We start from the raw sequence: 18913 nt of genomic DNA, 5'->3' as shown, positions 1-18913 counted from the left end.
TTACCTTATTACCTTTTGCTTTATTGCATCGCGCCTAGTTAGGACACTGTGTAATGCTAATAATACTTCTGACATTTTACCTCACTTAATTTAGCTTCATACATGTCTGTTTCTGTATGTTTTATAGAACTGTTCGTATTTGGGATTATACCCAAGATGCCTGCATTAATGTGCTGAGTGGCCACACGGCTCCGGTTCGGGGTCTGATGTGGAACACAGAGGTTCCGTACCTTTTGACCTCAGGGAGCTGGGACTACACCATCCGTGTCTGGGACACCAGAGATGGCACCTGTCTAGACACTGTATATGACCATGGAGCTGACGTCTATGGTACTGTATTACATTCATAAGATATATATGCTGTGGTTATTATGGTGGTGTCTGTTTGAAAATATGTTATTATTAGTTCTACATGCAGTATACTGTAGATTAATTTCCAAGTCCAAATTAGAACACATACGGTGTTTGCTTGGTATTGTTATGGAGTTAATTAACAGAGGTTCGGGAGGAGCATGTTCATTTTAATCTGACAAATCACAGCCCATGAGCAGGAGTATATAAGCCACTGCTTACCTGCTTCCTGTGACAACTCTCCTGACATCCCACCTCCACCCTATCTCCACCTATTCTCTAGATTCATTATCTAAATAAGTAAAGTCCGAGGGGGTAATCAGGACTCGAGTTGAGTCTCGAGCTCCGAGCCCTCCAGTATACGGACAGCAAGCCAAATACGTTTAATGCTTCAACAAGATTACATTAACACATGAACTACTGAAATACATTACAACAGCTAGTCTTGAAAAACACAGCTGGCTGATTTGAGCTATGGCAATAGAAGTGAGAAAACTTTGAGTAGTGAGGACATCTGTAATACAGGCACACTTATTTTTCTCCATGGACTGTGATCTTGTAGGACCGTAGATAGGAGGAACACTCATATGTTATTTTGTGTCATTCCAAGTTACAGTAATAATATATTATTCATGCAGCCTTGTTAAAAATATGAAAACCCCCAGGTCTGACGTGTCACCCCAGCCGTCCGTTCACTATGGCTTCCTGTTCCAGAGACTCAACAGTCAGACTATGGTCACTCACTCCACTAATTGCCCCCCTAATGGTCAACATCCTCACTGACCACAGCTGGGATGACATCATTGGCAACACTGGTAAAATCATTCAGCAAAAGCTGAAGTGTGTAATTTTTTCGATGTTAAAACACTTTATCTCACCCAAACTTAAAACAAACATGATAATTCTCTCATCTATTACTCACCCTCATACGGTCTCATCCTTGGTGCGTTCATGAGAGAAGCTCATTCACACACTTCCACGTGCTTGATGTTGAAAATATCTTCATAAAATCTTCAAGTCATATGAGTTTGAGAGTAAATGAGGGTGAGTAAATGATGAGAGAATTATAATTTTTGGGTCAAGTATTCCTTTAATATGCAGAGACAACTATAAATATGTATATATATGTAAAATGTTCGTGGGTTGATTTCCGTGAAAAGTGTAAACATTGTGGCTCTGAGGCACTATCAGAACATGTTTGTTTGAGCATCCTGACCAGCCTGAAGCAGCAACATTAACTTAACCAGTGGATTTGGTTTGGAGCGGATCTTTCTGATTGTCCAACCAACAATAGATGAGAGGAGTGTTTAAGATACCTAAAAAACAATCATGATTTATGCTATTTCATTTTGTGACTCTGTTTTCACAGAAATTACACACTTTAGATTTAAAACACATAAACATATTATTTACTGTTTATATTATTATTATTTTTTACCTTATCTTGGTTTTTGAAGTTTGATATTAAGCAGTTTTACTTTATGATTGTAGATCGTGCAATGGTGCCTGGAGCCCCTCCCCTCCTGTGTGGAAAAGTTTCCCGAGATATCAAACAGGAGCTGGATAAACTCTCTAGTGATGTGCGCATGAAGAAGCTCCGATGGTTCTCTGAATGTTTCTCTGTGGGTAAATCTCAATGCAGAACTCTCACAGGACTTTCTATACAAATAAATGGCAGTTCTGTGGAGGCTTATTGAGAGGTCTAGAGGATTTGCTTTCTCTTTGTAGCCACCAGGGGGAAGTCATAACCTATGGGACTTGGTTGCTGTAATCAACGGGCAGGATGATAGTCTTCTCCCACAGAACTATGGGCAGGGTATAATGCATATGAAACACCTGGTGCTCTTCAAAACTGTAAGTATAAATTGAGACATAACGTTCATATAGTGTGAAAACTGAAATGTAAAATGGAGTTCTTCAAGTTTCTGTTGCATATTCTATTCTCATTAATGGTGCACTCTACTCTATTCACAGTCAGCCATGATTAATGTATTCCATCACCAAAAGTGTCTGATAATAGGGGGAATATTGAGATTAAATTAGTAGTATTCTGCTGATCATGTGCTCTCAACATGGCGACCCCCAGGATGCATGTAAAATAAAACAGCTTTTCATAGGCTAATGACGTGACTGGGGTTTTTGTCATATGTGAATATACATGATTTTACTTTTTTAATGACGGAAAACTACTGAGTGCACCTTTAAATACATACAGTATGTTAATATAGTCATTTTTAACTTTTTAAAATCTTATGAATAGATTGTTAGCAATAATTAATCATTCAGTGTTTTTAGTTATGGATAGTGATCATGAATTTTCACTGTAAGTCTCTTCTATGTAGTCTGAAGCACAAGAACTGACCATAGTAAAGATGTCGAAGTTCGGGGGTGGTATTGGAGCACCTAGTAAAGAGGAGAGACTAAAGAGTGCAGCAGAAATCCATATCAGACTGGGTCAAATCCAGAGATACTGTGAGCTTATGGTGGAACTGGGAGAGGTAAGATCTAAAAGCTTTAAAATCCACTAAAGGTTTTAAAGTTTTGGGATTTTTAGATGATTTTGATTGTTTATTATGTTATTTTTAGTGGGAGAAGGCTCTTTCTGTGGCCCCTGGTGTGTCCATGAAATACTGGAAGAAGCTCATGCAAAGGTATGTCATATAGTCCTCTTTATTTTTAAATCATTTGTTATGAATAAGTCGTTATCATCATTCTTTAATTGTTTTATGCAGGAGAGCAGATCAGCTCATGCAGGAAGGCAATGATGATGTCATTCCATACTGCATCGCTACTGGTGATGTGAAAAAGCTGGTGAATTTCTTCACCTCTAGAGGTCAGCTGAAAGAAGCAGTGCTGGTGGCTCAGGTACAGGTCATTGTGTTCTTTTTAAGACAGTGGACCTCTGTGTTGAGTGTCATATGATATTCTGACTTTTCTGTTGTTTATCAGGGTGCTTGTGAGGGCAACATTCATGGATCTCAGATCACATCAATAAACCATGCTGCAAATTCAGATAATGATAACATAGAGAAGTACTGTGGGTAAGTTATACTTAGTATAAAGGGGTCATATCATGGGGAATCAAATTTTCTTTGATCAAATGAGATAAAAGAGTTAATTGTGCTATATAAACATACTGTAATTTTCAGTACATAAAATTTACTCCTCACTCTAAAAAGAACATTTAACAAAACTAAGCTTTAAAAACAATTCGTTCCATATTTCCTCAGCAGACTTTCATCAGACAGATCTATTCTTTCTATTCTATCTATGTCCAGGCTGTTGCATCGAGTGTGTAAAGAGCTGGCTGAGTGGTATTTTCAAGATGGCCGTGCTGTGTTGGCAGCCTGCTGTCACCTAGCAGTAGACAACACAGAAGTAAGCACTCAATGCTGAGAGATAATAGTGACTATAACAACATTTAAAATCAGAGAATCTCCATTAATATTTGTGATCAATGCCAAGACAATAAAAACTTCAAATATATCTGCTACTATTGTCTTTGTGAAACATTAGCCTCTTAGGAATAATGCTGCCTTCATTTGCTATCTCAATTATCTTCTTCCCACTTCTGAAATTGTAATTACGAGTACTTCACTTTGAAGTGCTTTGTTGTCAGAAAGGAAAGGAAAGAAAACACGGAGGTCGACAGGTTCATTCTTGCATATTTCTTGGGGAACTCTTATTTTGACACCGTAATCAGTTTTGGGTGTAATATAATCACAAAGGAATCAATTACTGTAATCTAATAACTTTTTATACAAAAATTAGTGTAGCACATTACATTTCAAATGCTTTTAATGAGATTATAGTTACTGAATTTCAATTAAGTGAAAGAAAAATATACGTTCGGGAGGAGCTTGTTCATCTAGGCCTTCAAGTCATATACCAAGGATGTAAGCGCCTGCTTCCCTCGCTTCGGTGATGATTCTTCAAGCATTCCTCCACCTCCACCTCCCCATCTCCACCTTTATATTTCACAACGCCTATACCGATTATTACTTTAAAATTGTAATTCTGTTTCTTGCTTTAATCAGATAGTCCGGGGGTGGCATGGGATGGGATGGGGGAGATTTTCAGAGCTCAAGGCCAGTCCTGTGCATTAATATGTAACTCTGTTTGCATTTCCGAGACAGCTGAAGGGCATGCGTCCCCTAACAAGTTAATAGCTGGGTTTCCATCCACATGTTTTTATGCACATTTTGGGATATCACACAAAAACTGCTGGATGGAAATATAATCTCCATATTGCAAATAAAAACCTATGCTCCTTTGAGGTGGATAATTATTTTATTTTTTTTAAAAAGAAGAAATGCGCATAAACTATGACGGAAACACATTTACCGAATAAACTCTAACTGAATTTATTAGGAATACGAGATGTGCATCAAAAAAAGTAATGTGTCTGAATAACTCGTTCATAATTGGACTAACCATAGGACCAATTATCGCATCTGAAATGTTGCTCTGGTCATCCTGAAAAAACGGTGTCTAGAAAATCAAAAGCCTGCATAGAGTTTGCAGAGCAAATAAGTTGAATACAAACATGAATTGTTCCTAAGAGCAGGTTTATTGACACTTTTGAAAAATATATTAGAAATCTGCATGACAAAGACATAAGGAAGCACGTAGTGCTCCCAGGATAGACAAAAGCATTTTTCTAGTATTTTATTAATAAAAGAGTCACAGTGGCTACAATTTATCTGGAAGTGACGATTTTGTTCTTTTGATCACATGGGATGGAAACACGGCTTATAATCACACATTGTTTTTGCGATACAAATGTTTTTCAGATAAATTAAATTCACAACTTGGATGAAAACATAGCTAATGAACAAGGAGGAAATATAGACATTATTTTGAATTCTTTGAGTGGAAAATAAAAGCTTTTCTGTGAAACGTGTTTTAGAAAGTAATGTAAGTAATTAATAGCGTGATTACTTTTTCTATGAAGTAATTAGTAAAGTCAGCAATCTGATTATAATTTTAAATAGGTAACTAGTCATTTGTAGTAAATTACTTTTTTGAGTAACTCACTCAAACAATGACCGTAATTCATGTTAGTCAGCTTGCCTTGCTGACAATAATAGAATTTTGGTCAAATACATGGTATTTTCTGTAAAAAAAAAAAAAATGTACAAAATGCATTAAATAGGTACTGATTATATGACGATAACAATGTGATAACAGTGTATCTGCATTTATGAAAATTTATAAAACCTATCATTCACTACAGAAACCATACTGTTCTCTGACAAATTGAAAGCCGGGTATCAAAATTATCTACGAGTTGCCCAGTTGTAATTACGATTTGGGGGGCTGTTTATGGGCAACTTTCAAGTAGAAAACTTTTATTTACGATAATTCCAATAGCACCTGAAGGCAGCATAAATGTAAAATGTTAGGCCAATGTTATGTGAGTGTTTAGATAAGGGACTAATAGAGTTTTTATCTTCCTTGTGTCAGCTGGCAATGACGTCTCTGATCAGAGGCAATGAGCTGGAACTGGCAGTGTGTGTGGGCACAGTGCTGGGAGAATCAGCCAGTAAAGCCACCCACTATGTTCTGGAGCTCTTGGCCAGAAAGTACATGACCACTGCCACATGGTAAGCTTAAAGCTGATCCATCACATCAGTGTGCCTTGAGTATGAGGCAGGTTAATCTTAAATAGTTTGCACACTTTCGTCTAAATGTAACCAATCTCTGTTCATCGGTCATGCACAGAAGTGTTGATATCACCCTGATAGTCATCCTTACTGCACACCTGTTACATTTTTTATTTCCATCTCTCTCTAGCTTTCCATCTGTGACATACAGGTATTTTCTCTGCCTTCCTTCAGTGTATCAGAGTATCAGTAAATTTTGGTTTTGTTTATGTTCATCTGCTTTACAGTCTTTGCTTATTCATACTTCATAGATAATCTTTCTTAAAAGATCATAACTGACTTATTTGTTAGCCACCCTCAGGATTTCATCTTTTGCCATTTTTCAGTGCATTCAGTTAAGTTTAACTAACCATTTTGAATATAACTTAAGTGATTACTGACATGTATAGTGACAAGTACTGCAATTGCTAGCATGTTTTCCCACATTTAATATATATATATATATATATATATATATATATATATATATATATATATATACACACACAAATATGCATACATATCAAACTCAGTTATCAGTAACAAAATATGCTGCATCATACACCTTGTTTAATTTTCCAGAAGAAGTTTCATTTATAGTTCTAACACTGATAGTACATTTTCATAGACTGTCCTTTTGCATCATCCTCTGCTATGCTATTGCTCTGCTTTACTAATGTGACATTTGGTCTTCTACTCCCCAGGGATCTTGCGGCCAGATTACTCCAGATGATCCCTGATAATGAAATTTTGTTAGCCAAACTGTGTGCCTTCTACCCTGGCAGCTCAGCCGAAATCAATGACCTGCACGAGAAGGTGACTACCTCATTAATATGTTCCAGAAGCAGCGTTGATAGGTCAAACATTCAGGGCTCGAGCCCCAAATGATTTTGGTCCAGCCCTGAATGTTTTTGTTTGGAATTGCAGGTGTTTGAGTTGAACTGAAGTAAATGTAAAGGTAAATGTTGGTTATTGCAGCGGTTTTCCTGCAAATTTAATGATATTCATCTGCCGTTTGGTGCTTTATACACGCTCAATATGCTTCCTCATCTGAAACACGCACGATTCAAGCCTGGTTTTTGCGCAAGTTTTGGAAAAATTATGGACAAGGTTTTCCTCTTGTGTAATATATGTTCTTTTTGAATGAGTTTTAATAAATAAAATGGTCTTGTTTGACTTCGAATATTCCTAAAGATTACTTAATTCAATAAGATCCTAATGAAAGGAAAACAATATCTGTTATGGAGTAGGAAAAAGCATTTTCACTAGCACAGTCTCAACTCACTGAAGTGGTCTATTAATGGGTACAGTCAGAAAATTATTCTAGTCTTATAACTAATCTCATAGAAATAAGGTGTTAATTAAATTTTGTTCCCTATCTGTCACTCACTCGACGTTGTGTCAATGTAGTGACACTAGGGGTCGCTCTTGGGAGCCCCAAACACCTCTGATCTTTGAGAAAAGGCCAATGGGAATTGGCAAGTGGAATTTGCATGCCACTCCCCCGGACATACGGGTATAAAAGGAGTTGGCTCGCAACCACTCATTCCGATTTTTTCTTCAGAGCCGAGCGGTGTTGAATCAGCGAGTTCCACTGCCGTTCCATTCACTTCACGATTGTATACTGTTGGATATACGGCGCATTGAAGTGGGTCTGCTTGTACAGACTTTGTGCAAGGTCAGGGAGGACGAGGAACAGGTTATCCTGGTGGCGCCATACTGGCCCACCCAGACTTCATTCTCATAGCTCACGCTCCTCATGACAGCCCCTCCCTGGCGAGTTTCCCTGAGGGAGGACCTCCTCTCACAGGTATGGGGCACCATCTGGCACTCATGCCCAGACCTCTGGAATCTCCACATCTGGCCCCTGGACGGGATGTGGAAGACCTAATTGGCCTATCACTGGTGGTGGTAGACACTATCACACAGGCCAGGGCTCCCTCTACGAGGCAGCTGTATGCCTTGAAGTGGTGTTTGTTCGTGAATTGTTGTTCTTCCCGAGGTGAAGACCCCAAGAGATGGCAAGTCAGGCTAGAGGGGCGGCTATAGCGGCACACCACGACATGGTGGATGGTAAGTCCCTGGGGAAGCACGACCAGGTTCCTTCTTAGGGTCTGCGGAGAGCCCTGTTTGAGCCTCTAGAGTTAGCTGAGTTAAAGGCTCTCTCGTTGAAGACGGTCCTCCTGACTGTGCTCACGTCCATAAAGAGGATTGGGGACCTGCAGGCATTCTTTGTCAGTGACACCTGCCTGGAGTTCGGTCCGGCGTACTCTCACGTGGTCTTGAGACCCTGACTGGGCTATGTGCCCAAGGTTCCCATGACCCCTTTTAGGGATCAGGTGGTGAGCCTGCAAGCGCTGCCCCGGGAGGAAGCAGACCCAGCCTTGTCGTTGCTGTGTCCGGTGCGCGCTTTGCATATCTACTTGGACTGCACAGAGAGCTTTAGATGCTCTGAGCAATTCTTTGTTTGTTTTGGGGGACAGTGGAAAGGGAATGCTGTCTCCAAACAGATAATTACCCACTGGATCGTTGATGCCATCGCCTTGGCATACCAGGCCCAGGGCATGCCATCCCCTCTGGGACTTAAAGCTCACTCCACTAGGAGTGTGGTGTCCTCCTGGGCACTAGCTAACGCTGCCTCTCTAGCAGGCATCTGTAGAGCAGCAGGCTGGGCAACACCCAATACCTTTGCAAGATTTTATAATCTCCGGGTTGAGCCAGTTTCGTCCCATGTGTTGACAGGTACGAACAGGTAAGTGTGCAGGCAGCCAGGTGTACCGCTTGCGCACAGCGCCTTTCCCCTCCCTGAGGGGAAGATGTGCACTTTTTCCCCCATGCGAGTTCCCGAGATGGGTGAACCCTGGATGTCCTACCTCCTTAGCCCTGCGGCAGGCGAATTTGGTGGAGGAATTCGAAGCTGGGCCCAGTACGTGTGATAGTATGCCCTGTACTGGGGTAGGTGCTCCACATGTGCTTGTTACGTGTGGTAACCCCTTGTGACGTATTTTCCACGGTACGGTTTCCCTGAGGGCAAATCCATGTCTCCCTTCGGCAGGGCCCCCTGCCACCGGTCACCATGCTGTAGAGTTCCTCCCCTCCAGGTAGGACCTACCACGGGCTTCTTCTACATGTGGCTGGTAAGCCCATGTGACGTATTCACCACATGTTAACCTCCCCTTCGGCAGGATGTGGTCTCCGCGGTGTCTTCCCTTATGGGAAGAGCGCCTTCCCCGACGCAAATACATATGGCCCCAGCTGAATACATTTTATTTTTGAGGGAGAAAAAAATAAAAAGAGAAAAGGTCACGGCTGGCACGGCCTGCTCCCATTGTAAATACGTCTTGTCAACTCCCCCCCGGGTGCGAAGGACCGTGCAATGTCGACACTATGTTGAGTGAGTGACAGATAGGCAACATCTTGGTTACTGTTGTAACCTCCATTCCCTGATGGAGGGAATAAGACGTTGTGTCCCTCTTGCCACAACACTGTACTACCTGTACCCTGTCTCGGCTCCTCAGTGCAAAACCTGAATGAGTGGTTGTGAGCCAGCTCCTTTTATACCCGTATGTCCGGGGGAGTAGCATGCAAATTCCACTCGCCATTTCCCATTGGCCTTTTCTCAAAAATAAGAGGTGTTTGGGGCTCCCAAGAGCGAACCCTAGTGTTCCATCAGGGAACGGAGGTTACAACAGTAACCAAGACGTTTGATTTTATATAGCACCTTAAAGTAAAAAATCTGTGTCAAACTCAAAATGTTACAGATGCTCAAATGGAAAATAACTCAGAGTACTAAAATATTTTATATACCATATAATACCTTATAAAACCATATATTTTAAATAACATAGTTTAAATCAAAATACAATGGTATTGTTGCGGCAAGCTATTTATTTATTTATTTATTTTTAAACGCCATTGTGAGAAACTTGTAAATACTTTAAGTCTAGAGATGCATTGTATCACGTATTTACATTCAAGTTACACAAGAAAATTTAGAAATGCTGCTCCCAGACTGATTAAAATCACGTTTCAATCACATTTTGCTGTTCTTTTAAAACATTTCTCATGGGGGAGCATGCCCCCGGACCCCTCTACAAAGTAAGGGAACACTATTTTACTTGATAGGTGAATCATGGGCTAAAAGGCTAGAAATGCCCCTCCTATTTGGAAAACAAAATACAGTATTATGTACATAGTTTTTATTTCTATGCATTCATAGCTTATAGTTGGATACAAGCCCCTGATGTTTTGGCCTCAGCCCATGATGTTTTCAAATCCTAGAGATGTCCCTGCGTTCAAGAGCTACACACTACAAGCATTAAACATGACCCTAAATCAACAGACATGTTTTTATTTCCTGTTTCTGAAAGAATTGTGGCCATTTGATTAACATTAACAGAATGAAAATAAGTGAATGGGTTTGTTTTAGTTAATTGGTCAATTGGATTTAAATTTAATTCTTAAAACACTGTGCATGAACCAAAGAAGTACATATGCTGTTTATTATTTTAAATGAATATACTATTTTCTGCACAGGAATTATAAATCATAATTGTTCAATATATATATATATATATATTGAACAATTATGATTTATTATTATTCATTTTCACAGTGCGGTCTACCGACTTTAGAGGAATGTAAAGACCTTGCTAAGAATGCACACGCTGAGGGAGAAATCTTCCAAGCAGTAAAGTATTACCTCCTGAGCTCAGAACCAGAAAAGGCTGTGCCCATTGGCATCTCATTCGTCAAAGGTTTGTGAGCGCTGAGAGACTGAGAAAATGTATGGTTGTGTTAAACTTTTTTACACAAAAATTGTGAAATGTTTATTATTATTATTATTATTAACAATAATCATAATTTTGTATAGATATTTATACATAGGCACATTGTTCTGTATTGGTCTGCAAAACTAATTTCAAGCATTTAAGCATAATACTTTAGATAAAAAAAATATTTATGTCTCAAAGGAGTGCCATGTTCAGCACCCTCTCTGAAAACCGATAACCTCACCACAAAGTTGTTTTTTATGTTAATAATTAATAGTGTGTGTGGTAAAATCATAATTACCTGCATCTTGAGTTTGTTTAAGAGATTGATTACTTGTCAATCTCCCCCCTCACAGAACAGCTGAGCTCTCCTGACTGGACAGTGGACTCTATGTACAATATTCTAGATCTGTTGAGCTACATGAGAACAGATCGTCTTATTCTCCCAAAGTGTAGTGAGTAAGTCAGTGACCTTTTCCTCAAAAACACCTGTCAGTGTAATTTATTGGAGCTTTTTGTTCTGTACCCATCTCAATCTCTCTCTCTCTCTCTCTCTCTGTCTTTGGCTAGAGACCGCAATGAGTTACTTATTCTCTGTGGCTATATTGGTGCACTATTAGCCATTGGGAGACAGTATTCAAGTATAGTGCCAGCACTGTATGAATACACAAGGTAAGTTACTTAAAACTGTGGTCATTTATGACATGTTACCCAACATTAAAACAAATGAGTATGGTGAAGGAATAATGTGCCTTCTCTCTTTCTCTCTCTTCCTGTTTTCTCTTAGTCAGCTGCTGAAAAGGAGAGAAGTGGCTGTGCCATTGCAGATAGAGCAGTTGTCTGTAGAGTTGGAGGCTTGGAGAGTCTGCACACAATCCCTGAAGTCTGTACCGCAATACATGACTTATAACACATAACACATAAGTTCATAGCACATCATAACAGCTCTGTTCCAAAACCAAGAGAGCCGCCTACCTAGACAGCATTTTAAGGCATCAAAGGCGCTTGCCATGTAGCATCGCATGTATGGCAATCCAAAAATGTACGCCAACAGGTCAGTGAACAAACTGATGTTGGAGCCATTATAAATACTGAAAAGTATTTACGATGCATTGTAATGAGAAATAGGATGTTTTCACCTTGTTGTACCACCTTGTTAGCAACACGTGCACTGGCAAATGGGACCCAGTCCTATGCCTGTGGCCCTCTCACTGCGTTATGAGATATGACGATTAAATTTGCTCATATAGAGTGATTTTTCTCAGCATAGAAGCTGCATCATCTTAGCAAATATAGCATGTTTCAACTGAATTTTTAATGCCGCACAGAGGTGGCTAAAATTGACATAGGAATCACATTCATGGGGAAACATGCTCGAAACATGTGCTTGAATGTTGAAAATGTATTTGCGTGCTTGCGAGACTAGTCCTAAGAATATGACAGAGCAGTAGAGTAAAGACACTATAGGAGCCAGTCTATGCTGTGATGTGAAGGAGGGTGTTTAGAACGGAGATCCATTCTAGAATTGTGGAAACGCTTCCCTCTCATTTATGGCATTGTGAAATATTTACAGAGTGGTTTAACCTCCTGAGTCTCTAGTCTAGTTAGTTTCCATTTCCCTATTTGATTTGTAACTTGTAGCACCTAATAAACATGCAAAAAAAAAAAATTCTAGAGCAAATAGTTTTCCTAAACTTATGTGTACAGCGGGACTAAGTTGTGAAATTGTAAATAATACCAAGCAATAAAAAGTCAGATTTGTTTATCAAATTGTTTATTATGTTTCCAAGAGTGTTGGTTATTCATGTTTTTGAGACATTACTGGCAATACATCAGAAATTAGCATAATTCATTCTGATTCAAAGTATTGGCCAGCATCATCCAATCATAAAATCCCATCATAAAATTATACATTATACATTTTTAATCTATATATTGATTACCACTGTCCCATGTCTGGTCCAGACATCATCTGCAGCCTGAATTTAGTGGTCAGAATTTAGTAAATGCTGCATAGGGAGCTAGGGGAGGCCCAGGTCAGGTGGTTGCCTAGGGCCTCGGAAATCATAGCACCGGCCCTGCCATCATCAATACTATTATACCACCCCACCCCATAAACACTCATGTGTGATGTCACCATTTTTGGGTGTGGCCCCATCTCATGGCTCGTGGGAGGGCCCCCAAGATTTGTGGTAGGCCACTGCACAGTTGATAATGCCAAACTCTATTTAAATCAATTGTCAGTTAAGTCTGCTATGCACTTAATACTTATGCAGAGCATTTAAAATGAGTCACTTTTAATGTTCCATTTCAGTTAGGATGCTGCCTTAGAAGGAAGATTGCTTTGTAAGTAGAAGACAGCAAGGCAGCTCTAGGTTTTTTGGCACTAGGTTTTGGAGACAATCTAACATCTCTGTTGACAAATGAAGATGAAGATACTTTGAATAATTCCTCTCTTCCTCTCTCTTGTTCACATTCTCTCTTTTTCATGCACACATGTGAACTATGAACACATATACACAGAGCAGCAGATGAGAGCTCATACACCCCACCATCTGAAGCCCAGAAAGTGGAGTACAACCAGCTGTTGAGTCGGATGAGAGAGGAGCCAATAAAAGGCCTAGAGGGTCCTGACTATGTCACTGGCTCCAACTTACCCAGCCACTCTGAAGTCCAGATCTCCTGCTTCACTGGCCTCAGGATACAGGTGGGCCCAAAGAATCTCAAGAAAATCTCCTGAATATCTCAATTGTTTCTGCTAGACAGCACTGATATTACATGGAGAGCAAATGTAGAAATCTCCTGCTAATCAGATTTTTCTCCTTTAAAAAAGTATCCTCTTGTTTTGAAAAAGATCTCAACAATGTTCTCAGATTTGTCAAGATACAAAAGTCTGTAATAATCAAAAGTCCAAGATTTCAACATAAACATTTCTCATCAATTTCTTCCAAGATGAAATTATCTGATCTATGATATCTACATTTGTTTTAAAGATCTATACTCTTACTGTATGTCAATCTTAGTTCTTCTTAGGAAGTTTAGGAGAAACTTATAACATCTGAGTTGTTACTTAAGGGAATTATAAATGAGAACACCATATTGTCTCCTGATATTTGAAAGCGATGCTGAACAATGCAGTTTTCTCTAGCTAGGTGTCTCTGTGTGTCACTTTTGTGTCTTAGCACTAAGCCTTTGAACTCAAATCTGTCTTTGCTTTGACTGGCAGGGTCCAGTGTTCTTCCTGGAGGATGGCAAATCAGCAATTTCTCTAAATGATGCCCTGATGTGGGCAAAGGTGAACCCTTTCTCTCCACTGGGGACGGGCATACGCCTCAACCCCTTCTGAGCACAAACTGTGAGCAGTATTATGTCTTGTCTGGCTCTGGAAAGTCAGCATCTGGTAGGGGGCAAACATTCCCCATCTCTCTCAGAGAGCTTGTTGTATGTCATAGAACAGCAGAAGTTCATAAATTGTATTCAAACCAATATTTCTTAAAGCTTTGCCATTTCATGGTGTGCTTATTAATGTGCAGCTTGCAGAGTATATGCAAAGAATCAGATGACAGTATTTAGGTTTGCAGTCAATACTGTAGTCCAAAGATTGTAATTCTAGTTGCTGTTTAGTTGGTATTATCAATGATTATTATGAAGGTGTAGCATTTGGTTCATGCGATCTTATGAATGTTTTGTAGATCTTTTATTTCAAGACTTGAGTACAGGGTATTTATCTGTGAATATTTGTTTGTTTGTTTGTTTATTTATTTGATTTCATTAGAGACATGTTGTGTTTGCTGCATTGTCACTGAAACAGTTAGGTCTGTATACACATTATTTTTTAGTTGAACCAAATAGGAACACTGAGAATTCGAAACCTCAGTGGCTTTCCTAAAGCATATTGTAATAATCACTGTTCAATGTTACGCCATTTCATTCAGGGATCATTATGCATGTTTATTATAAAGTAGGTCTGCAGGTTTAATATTCATCTTAATTAAAGGAATATTCCGGGTTCAATACAAGTTAAGCTCAATCAAAAGCATTTGTGGCATAATGTTGATTACCACAAAAAATTATTTCAACGACTCCCTCCTTTTCTTAAAAAAAAAAAAAAAAAGAAAGAAAAAGAACAAAAAAGCAATAATCAAGGTTACAGTGAGGCACTGACAGTGGAAGTGAATGGGCTTATAATTTTATAAAAGCATTTGCATTAAATAGTCTGTTAACACTCATATGTTGTTTGAGCTGTAAAGTTGTTTAAATCGTCATTTTTACAGTCATTTAAGAGTTTGTTTACATTGCATTGTCCTGGCAATGAAGTTGTAAAATTGGCTATAACTTTACACAGAAAAGGTTAGTTTTTAAGCGATTTTATCACACTACAATCATGTTAACATGCATATTGTTTACATCTTGGTTATAATTTTGAAATAGTGCATATGTTAGTGTTTACGGATTGGTAAGGTGACCAGGTTTCTGAAATTGAAAAATCGTATCTATGTACTTATCTATGAATTAAAAAAAGGGGGACAATTCGGATAATATGTACTTTGTCTATGGTGAATGTAGTAATGTGATGAACTATGGTATATCACTGTTGAATATGTCTCAATGAAATTCTGTTATGGTGGTAAAGTTGACACCTGCCCTTGGTCACACTCTTTGCATCAGTCTTCTTAATCTCTTCTAAAGTTCCTTCTCTTCTCCTCTTTTCCTTCACCTTTACCTGGCACTTTCCTAAAAGTAAGGCGGTAGGCTTCTAACTTGTTTGCTGGCAAACTGGCAGAGGAATTTCAAAATAAATGAGCTCACTGGACTACCATTTCCCTCAGCATTACAACTGAAATCATATGAAACACTTACACTCATATCCAGGGGCGTCGATTCCAGGGGGGATGGGGTTAGTAGATTTATATCTATTCAACAGTTAGTTCCGGTCCTCGAATCTGATTGGACGAGAGACATTCCATGAGCACTGATGGTCTGACACCATCAGCACTCTGAAGCTTCACAGTGTGTGTCACTCCACTTGTGTTCGTGCTGTTCTAAACTAAAGTATAAGAGCAGTGCAGATGTGTTAAGAGCTACAGTTTGTCTTTTTATAACATGTATTTTTTTTTACACTACATATGTTAACCAGCAGGTGGTGGCAAAAGATCATTTTTATGTGTAATATGAGACAGGTGACGTGAAGTGAATCCGCTTCAGCCAGTGTTTACATACAGCACTCCGTAATCGCTTGTATTACTACTACTAAAGCTAGGAAATAGCTTTAAACGGCTTTAAACGACCAACTTCAGCATTATGTCTCATCACAGCTGAGAGACACAATAGACTGATTAATTACACAAACTGAAGGCGCTTACCTCTTATCGGACTTTCCACATTGGAGTGTACACACTGTTTAAAATGGAGGACATTGCGGTTTCTATAGTGATCGACTCTTGCGCAACGGCTACCGTGAAATAGGTAGAATTACCCCTGCTTGGACGGCTACTTTTCCACTGAGAAAGCTGATCTTCAGAAAGCTGACAGCATCTCTGCTTGGGTGTGGCAACAGGTGATCGCACACGCTCTGTCTCCCTCTCTCTCTCTCTCTCTCTCACACATATACACACACACATCCATCCATCCATCCATCCATCCATCCTTATCCAATAACTTGTTAGAAACAGCACAAGTCGTGATACTATTTATGAAGTGAAATTTTTGAATTACTAACGAAGGCTTGGACGCATCATTTGGTTTGAACCAACAATGGCAGATTTTGATCCGCCGCGTAATAAAGTAGTTCCATGCACAAATGCGTTTTTAAGACCGTACTCAGTTTTTCCTAATTGTTTTTTTAATTTACTTGTTCATTGAACTGTTGTATATAAGCAATATCACACTCGCAATCGTGCTATATGACCCTAAATCAGCACTGCTGTGATTACCTATGGCTGAATCACAGCAGTGCCGATATAGGGCCATATCACACTCTTGCTCATGTGATATTGCTTAATCATACCATGATCAATGGAAACATGTAAATGCTTCACGTTGCAACCCCCTCAAAGTTTTAGCCAAATCTACGCCCTTGATTATATCAGGGCCTGAAATTCATTTCTGAATGGCTGATTGCCGCCCTTAGATGCCTCATATTGTTGGAGATTTTTACACTTTGTAGTCATGACACAAAGACATTAAATATTGTATAATTATTATTATTAAATTATTTCACCTAACTGTTTCTATCAGTTATCTCATATGGACCTGTTTTTCTTAATTATACCTTTATTTTGATCAAATCTTATGCATTATGATGCTTCTTTTCAGTCACTTGTTTTCCAGCAAGGCACAATGTAATCTATACTGTAATGTGCTGATTTACATTTATTGTTGTTCTTTGAAGATACTTTATTATGCATTTCATTTCTTTTTCCATGTTATTAATGTCATATTCTTATTTTAAATGCATTAATTTTATATAATACATAATATAACTTATTTATAACATAACTAGTATGTGTCTCACCTTGAAGCTGATAACAATGATGATGATTCTTTTCAATTGCGCTTGCTCCCTGGTACTGTTCTTAATGGCAAAACTGGCATGAACAAGTAATCAGTAAAGGAAGATGAATGACTTAAAGCTGCTATAACGAGCAGCCCCCTCTGTTGGTCAAAATAAACAGCACATGGTAAACCTTGTTGCTGGTAGGCTTCAATAGTGGCTTTCTTGCCATGTATTTCCACTTTGCGGACTGTTTTGAACACACAGTAAAAACGGGGACATTTCCAAGGACAGCTCCTGTCAGGGACAGACCATCAAAAACCAGAAAACAGGGATGTCTGGTCACCCTACGGACTGGCCCCATTCACTTCCATTGAAAGTGCCTCACTGTAACCTCGATTTTAGCTTCTTTTCTCTTTTATCTCAAGAAAGAAATGGATGAGTCGAAATAATTTTTTGTGGTAACCTACATTATGTCACAAAGGTTGTCGATTGAGCTTAACTTGTTTTGACCCAGAATATTCCTATAAATTTAGCAGCATTATGTACAGAGAGTGAATAGAACATAAAGCCTCGCTGTTATTCTCAAAATGTATGTCTAGAAAAACATAGGCAATAAATCTGAGAAAACGCACAAATTAAGAAAGACATTTCTGCTGATACATAGCTATACGTTTGGAATGTACTTCTGAAATTAGGAAGAAAAAGACAAAAGTATTTGTATCAATATGGCATAGTACATTAGACATACTGTAAATATTAAATGTCAGGCATTCAGGCTGGTAAAATGTTAAATTGCAAGCATTGTCTTGGTTTTAAAAAATGGTTTTAAGGAATTATGGAAATTTTGGTTTTATGGTAGAAAATCCAGACACAGAGACTATTTTCATCAAATTGCACTGTGAAATGTATTTATTTGTATATAGACTTGTTCTAGAAATAATGTCTAAACTCCAAGCTAAAATCTGTGTAAATAACATTATGCATTCACAACAAAGGGAATAGTTAAACATCACAAATTGATCCAGTAGTTGAGTCAGGCATAGGACTGAGAATGGGACTTACCCAAATCCACCAAGTCTACAAGCACAAAATCACATTTAACTTGTTTATTTTGAATAATGATATATCATAAAAGTGCATGGAAAGTTATGTAAGAATCAGCAAGATGTGTCACTCAAGCTTACCTTCTTTTTTGTGACCATGATTTGATAATTGCTATTAAAAGATCAAGTGACCAAGAATATTACTAGAATATACTGTATTTTGTTTTATTCTTATGAGAACTGTATATCACTACTTCAGACATTTTTCTTCATTAAAAAACATGATTCAATTAAATTAGAATTGGTTTTAAATAAAAGAGCTGATTAATATGAATTTTGAATCAAGGAGGACTGAAATGTCCTATTAGTTTACCAACTGCAACTGTAATAACAAAGTGAACTTATTTTGTAATAAGTAAATGTTATTTCCTAATTGCTTATTCCTCAAAAGTATAGAAAATGGCTGTTATTCCCCACAAACTTTGCTTTTGTGACCAGGACAGTGATATTTTGAAATGTACCTATTTCCAATGAGAAAACGGGTGAATTTGTGTCTTTTCGTTCACATAAAGTCAGAAAAAAACAACATATGAATCCAAAATCCTT

General features: G+C 38.5%; 1 protein-coding gene across 1 annotated transcript in view; it reads left to right on the top strand.

Annotated features, from left to right (window-relative positions):
- wdr17 (WD repeat domain 17) overlaps window positions 1–18788 on the top strand; it is a 32975-nt gene extending 14187 nt beyond the window's left edge. The window contains exons 13-30 of the mRNA XM_051703042.1: window positions 128–330; window positions 1017–1166; window positions 1843–1973; window positions 2080–2205; window positions 2694–2849; window positions 2938–3002; window positions 3084–3216; window positions 3301–3392; window positions 3630–3729; window positions 5818–5957; window positions 6148–6168; window positions 6701–6812; window positions 10612–10753; window positions 11125–11227; window positions 11339–11440; window positions 11556–11651; window positions 13292–13475; window positions 13995–18788. Coding sequence (XP_051559002.1) covers window positions 128–330; window positions 1017–1166; window positions 1843–1973; window positions 2080–2205; window positions 2694–2849; window positions 2938–3002; window positions 3084–3216; window positions 3301–3392; window positions 3630–3729; window positions 5818–5957; window positions 6148–6168; window positions 6701–6812; window positions 10612–10753; window positions 11125–11227; window positions 11339–11440; window positions 11556–11651; window positions 13292–13475; window positions 13995–14114 — 2176 coding nt within the window. The 3' untranslated portion in view covers window positions 14115–18788. The remainder of the gene's footprint in view (window positions 1–127; window positions 331–1016; window positions 1167–1842; window positions 1974–2079; window positions 2206–2693; window positions 2850–2937; window positions 3003–3083; window positions 3217–3300; window positions 3393–3629; window positions 3730–5817; window positions 5958–6147; window positions 6169–6700; window positions 6813–10611; window positions 10754–11124; window positions 11228–11338; window positions 11441–11555; window positions 11652–13291; window positions 13476–13994) is intronic.
- Window positions 18789–18913: the final 125 nt, after the last annotated feature.

The sequence above is a fragment of the Myxocyprinus asiaticus genome, chromosome 7, assembly GCF_019703515.2.
Source record: "Myxocyprinus asiaticus isolate MX2 ecotype Aquarium Trade chromosome 7, UBuf_Myxa_2, whole genome shotgun sequence".
In the NCBI taxonomy this organism is placed as follows: Eukaryota; Metazoa; Chordata; class Actinopteri; order Cypriniformes; family Catostomidae; genus Myxocyprinus; species Myxocyprinus asiaticus.
This window is presented reverse-complemented; position numbering and strand designations above follow the sequence as displayed.